This window comes from Protobothrops mucrosquamatus, unplaced genomic scaffold (genome assembly GCF_001527695.2).
Source record: "Protobothrops mucrosquamatus isolate PMUCROS unplaced genomic scaffold, P.Mucros_1.0 scaffold_91, whole genome shotgun sequence".
Taxonomy (NCBI): Eukaryota; Metazoa; Chordata; class Lepidosauria; order Squamata; family Viperidae; genus Protobothrops; species Protobothrops mucrosquamatus.
In genome coordinates, this window is record NW_015386167.1 from 100,275 (window position 1) to 113,800 (window position 13,526).

A 13,526-nucleotide genomic window follows, 5' to 3' on the forward strand; every position below is an offset into this window, starting at 1 on the left:
ACTAATTAAATGAATAATTTTTATTAATACGGAGGAGATGGATTGTTTAAGTTTAGAGTTTGGAGTTAGAGATATTAATATTTGTTTACTTGTATTTGAATATTAGCCTAGGTTTGGTTTGGGAAGTCCGGGGGGTGGGGGGATGGGATATAACATTGTGTAATATCTGTGATGTATTTCTTTTTTTTTATGATGAAAATATTAAATTTTATATTGAGAAAAAAAAAATATTTATATATTCTATTATTACACATAACACTGTACTACGTACTACTATATAACATAAAAAAGGTACAAATACATTAAGTATCTTTTTACAGTAAGATTCCAATAGTCATTTAATTCTTAAAACACAACATTTAATTATTTCCAATTTAATACAGTGTAATACTTATTTCTTAAGAATATGCAGGGCCCATTTCCTCCCAGCCTGAAATTTGCATGCAAGACTCAGATCTGTTTTTCTCAAGGTCCATAAATAGGCAGCATACTAGAAAAGGAATGAAAACTTTACACTCCCTTCAAAAGCACAGCTTGAAGTGTATCAGCCTGGGGAAGTGTGCATTGGAAGGAAGTACAAAGAGAATACTTATGTTCTGCATAATAACCTGTCATGCTGCCTTATCATAGACAGGTAAGTAAGAACTCTAATCCCACAGGATTCTTACACAGAAGGGCCATGGTTAAGGCTCTCCTTAGGGTGCCAAGATAATTTTCTTAAGATGAAAATGAAGACTTTATGCATTATCCATATTACAGCTGGGATAAACCTGCTGAGCTACAGTAAACTGATTTTAGTATAATGCTTTAGAAAAATAATCAAACTTACCTCTTTCTGGCTGTATATTTTTGGCCAAAATTTCAGCAGTCCTCTGATAACCTGGGGTGGCAAAAATGAAAACTCATCAGAGCATATCGATGAAAACTGATAATGGTACTTGAATGATGACAATACTGTCTTTAGATTTACAAAATTCAATCATTTTGTTCAATGTATTTGACATAGATGTATCTTCAAAAATGGATTTTGTCCCAACTATATTGCAAAGTTTTTTCATTTTACATTTTTAAACGAGAGATAACAGATTAATGAATTACTGGATTCACTCATCATATTACCCATAATAGGTTAACAATGATTTCTTGAATTTAAGGATACAGTGAGGGAAAAAATGATTTCATCCCCTGCTGATTTTGTATGCTTGCCCACTGACAAAGAAACAATCAATCTATAATTTTAATGGTAGGTTTATTTTAACAGTGAGAGAATAACAACAAAAATCCAGAAAAACGCATTTCAAAAAAGTTATAAATTGATTTGCATTTTAATGAGTGAAATAAGTATTTGATCCCCTATCAATCAGCAAGATTTCTGGCTCCCAGGTGTCATTTATACAGGTAACGAGCTGAGATTAGGAGCACTCTCTTAAAGGGAATACTCCTAATCTCAGCTTGTTACCTGTATAAAAGACACCTGTCCACAGAAGCAATCAATCAATCCATCAGATTCCAAACTCTCCACCATGGCCAAGACCAAAGAGCTGTCCAAGGATGTCAGGGACAAGACTGTGGACCTACACAAGGCTGGAATGGGCTACAAAACTATTGCCAAGCAGCTTGGTGAGAAGGTGACAACAGTTGGTGTGATTATTCGCAAATGGAAGAAACACAAACTAACTCAATCTCCCTCGGTCTGGGGCTCCATGCAAGATCTCACCTCGTGGAGTTTCAATGATCATGAGGAATCAGCCCAGAACTACACAGGATGATCTTGTGAAACCAATGATCTCAAGGCAGCTGGGACCATAGTCACCAAGAAAACAATTGGTAACACACTACACCGTGAAGGACTGAAATCCTGCAGAACCCGCAAGGTCGCCCTGCTCAAGAAAGCACATGCACAGGCCCGTCTGAAATTTGCCAATGAACATCTGAATGATTCAGAGGAGAACTGAGTGAAAGTGTTGTGCTCAGATTAGACCAAAATCGAGCTCTTTGGCATCAACTCAACTTGCCTTGTTTGGAGGAGGATGAATGCTGTCTGTAAGCCCAAGAACACCATACTCACCATCAAACATGGAAGGGGAAACATTATTCTTTGGGGGTGTTTATCTGCTAAGGAGACAGGACAACCTCACTGCATCAAAGGGATAATGGACAGGACCATGTACCATCAAATCTTGGGTGAGAACCTCCTTCCTTCAGCAAGGGCATTGAAAATGGGTCATGGATGGGTATTACAGCATGGCAATGACCCAAATACATGGCCAAGGCAACAAAGGAGTGGCTCAAGAAGAAGCACATTAAGGTTCTGGAGTGGCTTAGCCAGTCTCCAGACCTTAATCCCATAGAAAATCTGTGGAGGCAGCTGAAGATTCAAGCTGCCAAACATCAGCCTCGAAATCTTAATGACTTGGAGAGGATCTGCAAAGAGGAGTAGGACAAAATCCCTCCTGACATGTGTGCAAACCTGGTGGCCAACTATGAGAAACATCTGACCTCTGTGACTGCCAACAAGGGTTTTGCCACCAAGTACTAAGTCATGTTTTGCAAAGGGGTCGTATACTTATTTCACTCATTAAAATGCAAATCAATTTATAACTTGTTTGAAATGCGTTTTTCTGGATTTTTTTGTTGTTATTCTGTCTCTCACTGTTAAAATAAATCTACCATTAAAATTATAGACTGATCATTTCTTTGTCAGTGGACAAATGTACAAAATCAGCAGGGGATCGTTTCCACACTGTAACTGACTGAGTTTATACAACAAATGCAGACATCAATTTAGAGCTCAGTCAGACATAATGCCTGCATGTAACCAGTGGTGGGATTCAAATATGTGAACAACCGGTTCTCTGTGTGGATGCCGCTTCCGGAAGTCCATTCTGGGCCTGGGCAACCGGTGCGAACTGGCTGAATCCCACCACTGCATGTAACATTTTTAAAAAATAAAATCCCCACATATTTTCTAGAACAGGGGTCCCCAACCCCTCTGGCTGTTGGGAAGTGGACCACACAGCTGGACATGAGCAGCAGGAGAGTAAGCAAAATCTTTGGCCCATGGAAAAACTGTCTTCCCAAAAACCGGTCTGTGGTGCCAAAAAGGTTGGGGACCGCTGCTCTAGAATTTCTATTGCCTGTCCTTTCCCTATTTAAGTATATTTCTCAATCATTCCTTAACTAGACTATTCTGTGGAAAACACAATTCACAGAAAAAATATATCTGTTGCATTAATATAACAAACTGTATACTGGTAATTACTGCAGTTATAAATGACTGGATAAGTTGATTCAATATGACAGCATAAGGCTGGTTTTAGAAATATCTTAGAATTAAAATACACTTCATAACTAGTAGTAGAAAGCCAATGACTTGCTTTAGAAGCAAAGCACTTCTAAAGTGAAACCAATGAAGATACCAGGATTTGCCATGGACAATAAGTGTCTTCCATTAATTTCTGGGGCACATGCATGGAAAAGTCTTCTATTCTTATTCTATTGATACACTATAAATAATGATAGGATGTTCTATATAAGCTTTATATGAATTGTGATTTCTTGCTGAAAACTCTAGCTGCTGAATCACATTGATACAGTGACTTGGATAATCATTATTATTTACTAGACCTAAGTTTGCTAGATCCAAGTTTGAGCTATATTGTAAAAGTTCAAAGAAAGACAAAAATAACAATACTTACCGGCTCTGTTAATGTCATATCTTTTTCCAAGAACTGAACAACACAGTATGCCAGCTTAAAAAAAGTTTTTGAAAATTCATAATTCATTACAGCATTATTAAATTCTCATAATTTCAACAAGATATTATCTGTAACATATTCTTTGAATGGTCATCTGTCATTCATATGTATGTCTATGAAGATTCTCATTCATCCAGGTCACAGTTGTCCCAAATATGCTTTTTCACAAGGCAACTAGACTTTCTTGTTGTTATTTTTTTTTGAAGACGTTTCGCTTCTCATCCAAGAAGCTTCTTCTGTTCTGACTGGATGGTGGGGAATGGACTGAGACTATCATGGTAATGAAGAAATGACTGCTACAAACCAACCAACCTCAGTCCAGACCACATATATTCCATGCTGCCTGACCACTACCTATTTTTAATACAGTGAAGGTTTCTACAGAAAAAATCATGGCTGTGCCATGGGTTCACCTGTGTCCCCCATTGTGGCCAATCTCTACATGGAAGAGATAGAAACCAAAGCCCTAAACTCCTTCACAGGAATTCCACCCACATCCTGGTATAGATATGTGGATGATACTTGGATCAAGATCAAAACATAGGAATTGGAAGTATTCACCAAACATATCCACTCGGTAGACAGATACATAAAATTCACAAGGGAAGAGTTTAGCCTTCCTGGACTGTGCAGTACACATTAAGGAAGACAGAAACCTTAACATTGAAATTTACAGAAAACCTACACACACAGATCAATATTTACATTTTGATTCTCACCACCCACTGGAGCACAAAATGGGAGTTATCAGAACCCTACATCACCAAGCTGAAGGCCTGCCTACCAGCAAAGATGGGAAAGAAAAAGAACTAAAACACATCAAGGAAGCCCTCAGAACTTGTGGCTATCCCAAGTGGGCCTTCATCAAATCCCCAAAAAGACCCAGCAGGAGCTCCTCCATAACAGACAAAGAAGAAAATAATAAATGAAGCAACACTGGCATTCCATATGTTGCAGGAATATCGGAAAAGCTCAGGAGGGTCTTCAGCCAACACAACATACATGCACACTTCAAACCCAAGAATACATTAAGGCAGAAGCTTGTCCATCCCAAGGATGAAACACCCAGACACAAACTGACCAATGTGGTACATGCATTACAATGCAGTGAGCCATGTGCAGATCTGTACATTGGGGAAACAAAACAACCACTTCATAAACGTATGGCACAACACAGGACAGCAAACCCATCAAGACAAGATTCAGCAGTCCACTTGCATTTAAAAGATAAAGGCCACTTTTTCGAAGACAGCAAAGTCCACATTTTGGACAGAGAGGACCACTGGTTTGAGAGGGGTCAAAGAGGCCATCTATGTCAAAACTGAACAGCCCTCTTTTAACAGAGGGGGAGGGATACGACATCATCTATCTCCAGTCTACAACATAATCCTTTCAACAGTTCCAAGAAGGCTCAAACACCCATTTGCACTACTCAGGTGACTCTGATGACACACCTCCAGGTGGCCTCAATGACTCTCTAAAGAATGCAAATGAGCGGCTGTCTGCAAGGGGTATAAAAATCCTTCCATTCCCCACCGTCCAGTCAGAGCTGAAGAAGCTTCTTGGATGAGAAGTGAAATTTCTTCAAAGAAAAACAAGCAAGTCCAGTTGCCTTGTGAAACAGAATCTTTGGGACAGATACATACATATGGTTTTTCGCCTGCACTGAGCCTCTTTTGGAACTTTATAGACTGTACAAACATTTGATGGCTGTCCCATCTTCTCTGAATACCAAGCATATCGAGGCATGAACTCTTTTAATTTCAAAGACTGGTACAATAATCCCTTCGATGAAGAGGAAAAATTGATGTCACTGGTTGTATGAATTCAGAGTACACTTCGTTAATATTTTATTTATATTATATAAATGGAATATATATATATATATATATATATATATATGTATATATGGAATAAATATAATAAATCTTCCATTTTGAAAAATAAAGACTCTTATAAGCATCATGTAGCACAGGATCACAATGAATGCCACAAACTCAGTTGTCAAGCACAAAGAGGAACATTTCCCAAGTGCCACACGCTGATTGCATCATCAGATGACTCTCAAAGGGCAGATAATTACTATTTAGTATTATTGGTTAATACTCTGTTTAACTCTTCTATCAAACACCTTGGGAAGCAGAGATTTCAAGCTATGCCCGTAGGAGCATAGAGGTAAGTTATTTTTTAAATTACAATATACAATCAATAATAGATACTATAAATTCAAAAGTACAAGTAGCTGAGGAAAAACATTTATTTATTTTACAGTATTGGTTCATAATTAGCAGTGTGGAAATAAATATTCATTCTGATTTTCCACTGTGTGAAATATATTAAAGTTAAAGTTATGTATCTTTAAATAATGACTTCTGCCCCTTAAAAATTCAACTTGTGCTATTAAATAACCACAACACTATGTGAGCTTCAACATGAAGTAATATTTTATTTCCTTGGATCAACATACCTGTGCGTGAAATAAAGCTAATCCCTTTGCAGTATGCATGGGAATAAGAACCTTCAGAAGGAACTGTTTATGTTCAGCTTTCAGTGGCAATGCAAAACCATTGATAATACTGAGAAGAAAAAAACAGATTCAATATGAAAACTTACTATATACTACAGCAATCGATGTAATAAATGTGTATTTTTTAAGTTTACATTTTATTTTGAAGATTGTGAACAACATTATTTCTATAAATACAGAGAACAAGACCAGCTCTAATTTCCACAGGGTAATAAAGACCAGTGACTTTTCCAATCTTGTTGCTGAAATTAGTAGCTACAAATAAGCAAATCCTACATGCTGCTTGTTAGTATCCACTACTTTGGCTGCTTGGTTCCCAATATTAGCACCTACTGCACATTCCACCAACCAAGAAAAAAGTGCTTTAAGGTGGATAGAAATTAAATCACTGCAGATTCAGTTCTCCAATTTGCACCAACTTGAGGTCATTTCTAAGACTTTCACTGTATGAAAAAGTTTACAAATAAAAAAAAACACATTTGGAACTGCAGGAAAATTGTAACTGTTCCATTAAATGTAAAATTAATTACATGCAGTTTATGGACCTCATACAACTTTATGCGTGGGGATTTCTGCTAATACCATGAGATTTTCATTTTCTTTTTTCCTCCCCTTTTTTCTGGTCATATCTATCAAACCCTGTTTGAAAGTAAAAAGGGAAAGGAAGGTATCAGGTTAGCAATATCTGTTCTACAGGCAGTCTCGCTTAATGACCAGTTGCTTAGCGAACGGTTGAAGTTACAACAATCCCCAAAAAGTTACTATGACCAAGATTAAATGTTTTGGCATCCATCCCCTCTCAAACGATCATGTGATTGCATTTTGGACTCTCGGCAGCCAGCTCTCATTTATATCCATTTGCAGCATCCCATGGTCACATGTCCACAATTTACTAGTTTCTTACAGGAAATCAGTGTTTACTTCTAGTTTCTAGCAAAAATCACCCATTGCAAACAATAGGCTTGTTTTATGATTACTACAAAAAAAAGACATAAATCAGGATGGTCATGTGATGACCTGTTAAAAACTGGCTCAACTTACAACTATAATTGTGGGCTCAATTAGTATTCAGTCAAGGTCTATCTACATTGCAGACACATAACTATGATATTGCATACTGCCTAACATATTTTAATTGTTTGTTTATAGATGATGTCCCCATATGGCAATTCTGCAAGTCATCTGAACTTCACAGTACACCTCTTTAATGTTTTCTGGAAGCATATTTACTCAAATGCTTGATTATCTAAGGCCAGTAACAATGTCCATATGGAATCTTCTTGCAAAGCTCTTGGTCCTCCCATGAGTACATTAACTCCAAGAGCTCATTCCAGTTACAGCAGCTTTATCTCCCCGGCAGGCCTGATAATGACTGGGTTGGTGACAATGACTGTAACCACTGGTTACAGTCATTTAAAACAAAAAACAAAAAAAACCTGATGCAAACCTTGGTCCTTCCTAACTGCAATGAAAAAATCAACCTACCTTCCCAGTATCTCAAGTAGCTCAGCAACACCATTGAAATGTTCTGTTTCATATATAAACCTGTTTTAAAAAATTGCAGTTAATGTTTCACCAAAAAGTGAAGAGGAAAATACAGTTAAATATTAAAAAGTTCTCCACATGACAGTTGAGGGATTAGTATTTTTCCTGAAAACTCAGGAAAAGCAGAACGCACCTTCCATTTGATGTAAGAATTTTGCCTTAAAATAGCTATTATACATCATGGGGAAAATCCAAAGCAGATCACAACAACCCTCCAGAACAGAGACGGGTAACCTACAGCCCACAAATGGTCCCAAACAGGCCTACTTCTAACTCCAGAGCTTCCTCAGAATCCAGGCATAAAAAAAGATGCTTTAACCTTCTGAATCCTTTGTAACCTTTACAACTAAAAAACCCTCAAGTAATTAAGTCAATTTGTCCTGTGGGAGAGTTGAGGGCAAACTAATTACCCAAAGCCTTTCAGAAGTTTATCTCCAAATATGTTATTAGTGCATTAAGAACACGTTGTGGGTTATTAATTCTGTACTTTTTAAAGTACAAATTTAATATATGCAAAAGTTGGTAGTAAGATTGTAAACAATATATATTATACCTGAGAAAAATATTGTTGATTTGTTTCCTGATGAATGCTCTTAATCCAAGGAATTTGCCATAAATTCGATGAAGTACTGTTTTTAGAAAGTCACGCTCTCGTGGATCTTCACTGTCAAAAAGCTCCAATAGCTATGAATAAAGTATGGTTTATTACTTCAATAAGCACTTATTGGTATACAAATTCAACCAAGTTTATTCCACATAAACTAAGGTAAGTTCAAGATGTCTTCAACAATACAATGCCAACAATAAACAATTTGCAAATGTATGGCAGGGAGTTCATAGGATAAATCTTTCAGAAGGTCAAGATTAGCAAGTGCTTAGATAGAAATACCAACAGTCTTACTGGTCATAGGCAAACAAATTCAATAACAAGGATATGCTAAACTGAGACTAACCAAACCATAGCTACTGTGTGGTGGCACTGTAATTATTGCTAACAAATGCAGTGTGTATTGCCTCATCTTAAAAATAAGGAACAGAATATTATTTATGTAATAATGCATTTCTATACCTTAATGTTTACATAGGATATGCAAAGCCCACTATACAGTTATCTTTGCCATAATTTTTTTTAAAAAAACAATGTAATACAGAATGACAATTCAATAGTGCCAATCTTACATGTCTTACAGGTTACTCTTTTATTTCTCCCTCTGTTTAACACAGGGGTGTCAAACTGCCGGCCCGTGCGAAACCGCACCCACCCCATTGCCGGCAATGGCAAAAAAAGTCGCGATTTGTCGTGACACGTCACGTGACGTTGCGAGTTTGACACCCCTGGTTTAACAAAATAAGGAATGCTGGCTTAAACTCTGAGCTCTGATTTGAGGGAAACCACTAATAGAGTCAATTTTTATCTGTGCTCCTCCTGAAACACACCAAATTGGGCTGCACTGTTTGTAACATATTCTTCAACAGTAGTTAGAAGGGAAATGCGTGCATACTCTCCAATTGTGGGAGTGGGATGTATGGGCAGGGGATTGAACTAGAAGGCCGCCAAGGTCCCTTCCAACCCTATGACTCCATGTACTTTGCAACAGTATGGGAAGAAAGATACATAACCGCTTTGCAACTCAAAAGGAGTATCTTCAAAAAATGTCATTTCCTCCCTTTTTATAGTTTATGCAGTAAATATGCCTGTCTAAAAATATTCCTATAAAACAAAATGAATCTTCCATCCGCAAAAGAAACATTCACATTAAAAAATATCAATCTAAGCTAAAACTATATATTTCAGATGAATATTTACCTGCTGTACAAATTTCTGGTCAATATGACGTTTTGCAATGCTGGGTTGGAAATCAGGACTTTCTAAAAACCTTAGTAAAAATTCATACACCAGCTATGAAAGAATAAAATAAATGTTGTAAAAAAAAAAAAACCTTTCATATGCAATACATTTCATATATATTGGCAAAGCCCATTAGAAAATACAGAAATCCATTTCAATAAAATTCAGCATGCTAATATTAGCATATTAACTAGCATATTAACAGTTCAGGCTCTTATGACCCACTACTATAATCTTTAAGCTGCAAGAATGGTTTCTCTCAAGTCCGTTGCACAAAACAGATACGAAACCAGACCTGCTCTGAGGTTTCCATGTTATTTTCTTCCGCATGATCTCTTGCATCTCTTCCTATTTATTACATAGCCAATTCTTCCTTTTTTAGTGCTATTTTTTTTTGTATTATAAGTGCACCAGGGTTAACACTAACCAGTTACAGTATCTTTGAACAGAGTTCAAAGTATCTTTGAACAGAGGTCATAAAGAGTTTTAAAAAGACGTTTTAAAAAGATTAATTACTGGAGGTAATTCCATGCTTATTGTTTGCAGTTGTTTTCAGGCAATTATGCTTCTTAAAGGGTTTTTTTTAAAGCATGCTGGCTGGGGGAGAAATCTGGGGATTGAAGTCCATACATCTTAAAGCTGTTCAGGTTGAGAAACCAAACCAAAAGAAGCTTACTATCATCACCACCCAATATGAATCCCACAAACATCTTACCAACCTTCCTCAGGGCAATTATACTTAATTTTTTTTCTAGAAGAGCCAATAAAAGATTTATTAAGCCTTATTATGCAGAGGTGAGTTTGCTTCTACTCACAGTTGCTGCGCCAATACTAAATGCAAGTTAAAAAACAAAGAATTCAATCTAGTTAAGGCCAGAGGACATAATCAGTAGCATCCAAGGCAGGAACAAGTTATAGGTTGAGGATAAAGAAGAACCAGGGTTTAATTTGGTAACAGTAAAACCAGTAAGTTTACTGATAGCAGGTCCTGCATTTTAGAAGGTAGGACTGAATGAAAAAGAAAAAGGGGAAATGTAAATCAAACAGGAAAAATAACATTTCAGAACCCTGGAAGGTAGAAATCAGGTGACCATATGGAATGATTTGAAAACCGATTCATGAGCATATAGAAAATGTATATATTGCATTTGCAGAACTGATGGTAGGTGACAAGTACAAAATTTTAGGGTTACCTGAGCTGAAATCCGGATGACCACAAGTACAGCAGCAAGACATAGAAAACATGACTTTGTTTGATATTGCATCCGATATCTGTAATCCTAATAAAGCTGGCATGAATATCAACAACGAATCTGAAAAAGTTACCTGTATATGGGGCCAAGAAGCTTCTAATGTAGGCTCATCCTCTTCTGGATCAAAATCAGGATTTTCACTTGGAGGAAGTGTTCTAAAGATATTAGAGCTAATCTAGGGGAACATAGTCACATTTTAAAAGCTATTTTCAATCTGATTTTATTTAATATGATACATAACAATACTCACATGCAACTACAAAATACTTTTAAGACCATTGTTTCATCTAGTCCAATATATACAGAATAACACAGTTGGAAGGGACCTTGGAGGTCTTCTAGCCCAACCCCCTGCTCGAGCAGGAGAACCTATACCATTCTGGGAAAATGGCTCTCCAATCCCTTTTTAAAAGCCTCCAGTCATGGAGCACCCACAACTTCTAGAAGCAATCCATTCCACTGATTGTCAGGAAATTTCTCTTAGTTCTAGATTAGATCTCTCTCTGATAATCTTCCATCCGTTATTTCTTGTCTTGCCCTTAGGTGCTTTGGAGAATAGGTCAAGCCCTCTTCGCTGTGACAACCCCTCAAATATTGGAAGACTACTATCATGTCACCCTATTTCTCTTTCTTAGTCTAGACATACCTAGTTGCTACAACTATTCATATAGTTTAGCCTCCAGTCCCCTAATCATCTTTGTTCCTCTTTTCTGTATTCTCTAGACCGGGGGTCCCCAACCCCTGGTCCGTGCACCAGCATCAGGCCGTGCAAACAAGCAAAGCCCCATCCATGGGATGCAGGCAGCACATGAAACCACGCCCCCTCTGGTCTGCGGAAAAATCTTTCTCCACAGAACCGGTCCCCAGTGCCCAAAAGGTTGGGGGCCTCTGCTCTAGAGTCTTAGTATCTTTTTTTTTTATTGTGCTGACCAGAACAGGATGCAATATTCCAAGTGTGGTCTTATTTTATTTATTTTATTTATTTATTTATTTATTGGATTTTTACCCCGCCCTTCTCCTTGCGGACTCAGGGCGGCTAACAGCCTGATAAAAACAAATACAAAAAATACCAAAATACTATCATTAAAACATAATTAAAAGGAAATATTAGATTGGCCTTTGTTATTTTAAAATTATATTTAAAACCCCGCTAAAAATTANGCCATTACCCCTTACCCCTTATCCATGCAGTATAAAGTGGGACAAACACTTCATGTGATCTTGATACTATCCCTCTCTTGATATAGCCTAGGATATAGGTGGCGAACCTATGGCACGCGTTCCAGAGGCGGCACTCAGAATCTTCTCTGTGGACACGCATGCCGTCGTCCCAGCCCTGCCACCCCCTGTGGCCCCCTCCTCACCAGCAGCCCCGCCAGAGGAGAGTCACCCCTTGAGCAGTCTGCACAGAGCAGAGCAGCCAAGGACATGGCAGCCGGGAGCGAGGACAAGACTCTGCCCTCGCACCCCATCACGTGCAGATGATGCTGCAGGGCACAGACAGAGGGCGTGGTCGCCATGATGCTACTGGGCCGCCTGGGCGATCTGCTGTGGCAGGCCGTGGAGGCAGTGGGTGGCCCTGCGGAAAGGAGAGGCAAGGCGGGGCAGGAGCGAGGAGGTTGTTGGGCACTCGGTCTCTAAAAGGTTGCCATCACTGGCCTAGGACTACATTGGTTTTTTTTAGCAACTGCAGCATTTTAAGTGGTTATATGGTTTCTACTCATTGGCAATAGCCTCTCCCAACATTGCTATCTATTTGGCAGACTGTGAACTAAACATCATAATTACACGTATGCTCTCTGCAGTTCTGGGCATATCTAGGAAAGCCAGAAGACTGTAGGCAAGGATTTATTCTCAGCAAAAGAGCATCAATCAGAAACAGATTTGCAACACTGAGGATGAAATGGTTGATGAAATTAAGTATGTAATCTCGGAGTCACTATCTTCATATCCTGATGCATCAAACTACCTTATAAGAAAGAACATTTGAGACTGCAGGAGCAAGTATCTATACTTCTGCAAAGGACAATAACACCAAGGGAAGAACAGAGACTAAAGAAATCATCAATATTGTTGGTTTCAATACTAGAGAAAAAAATGATATTGCTGGAAGTAACAGATTATAGCATACAGATAACTCCATAGTAGATGTAAGAAAAGGAATGGAAAATTATTCTGGTAGGAATATTGTGATGATCAAAACAATTGATTGTAGGTAATATTAAGAACTTTTATACACACGGTCAAGACAACAAAACAATTAAAAAAACTGATTGTTTCATGCAGAGGAGTATTCAATAACCTAACTGTTAAAATGATATAAATGATGTCCATTTATAACAGGTAGCATGTAGAAATCCAATAGACACTCTTAAATTTGGTAAAGCTCACTGGTATCAAGAACAACACTGTGATGGGAAGTAATTATAGATACAAGGTCTCACATTAAGCTAACAGTAATTATTGGAATGCTAATGACTGGATTTCTCGGTTATTACAAAATAATCCACAGTTTCTCCTCATGAGAAAGAGAGAGATGCATTATTTGAATCTGGTGAGAAAACCTTAGTAGCAGTAATCTCCACAAGAAGACT

At 37.8% G+C, this 13,526-nt stretch overlaps 1 protein-coding gene across 1 annotated transcript in view; it reads right to left on the reverse strand.

Annotated features, from left to right (window-relative positions):
- The window catches only part of PPP2R5A (protein phosphatase 2 regulatory subunit B'alpha), a 48,367-nt gene that overhangs the window by 9,882 nt on the left and 24,959 nt on the right, over positions 1-13,526 (reverse strand). Inside the window, exons 3-9 of the mRNA XM_015814688.1 lie at positions 11,006-11,107; positions 9,638-9,730; positions 8,384-8,514; positions 7,771-7,830; positions 6,226-6,334; positions 3,699-3,752; positions 830-880 (exon numbers count right to left, since the gene is read on the reverse strand). Of these exons, the coding sequence (XP_015670174.1) occupies positions 830-880; positions 3,699-3,752; positions 6,226-6,334; positions 7,771-7,830; positions 8,384-8,514; positions 9,638-9,730; positions 11,006-11,107 (600 nt within the window). The remainder of the gene's footprint in view (positions 1-829; positions 881-3,698; positions 3,753-6,225; positions 6,335-7,770; positions 7,831-8,383; positions 8,515-9,637; positions 9,731-11,005; positions 11,108-13,526) is intronic.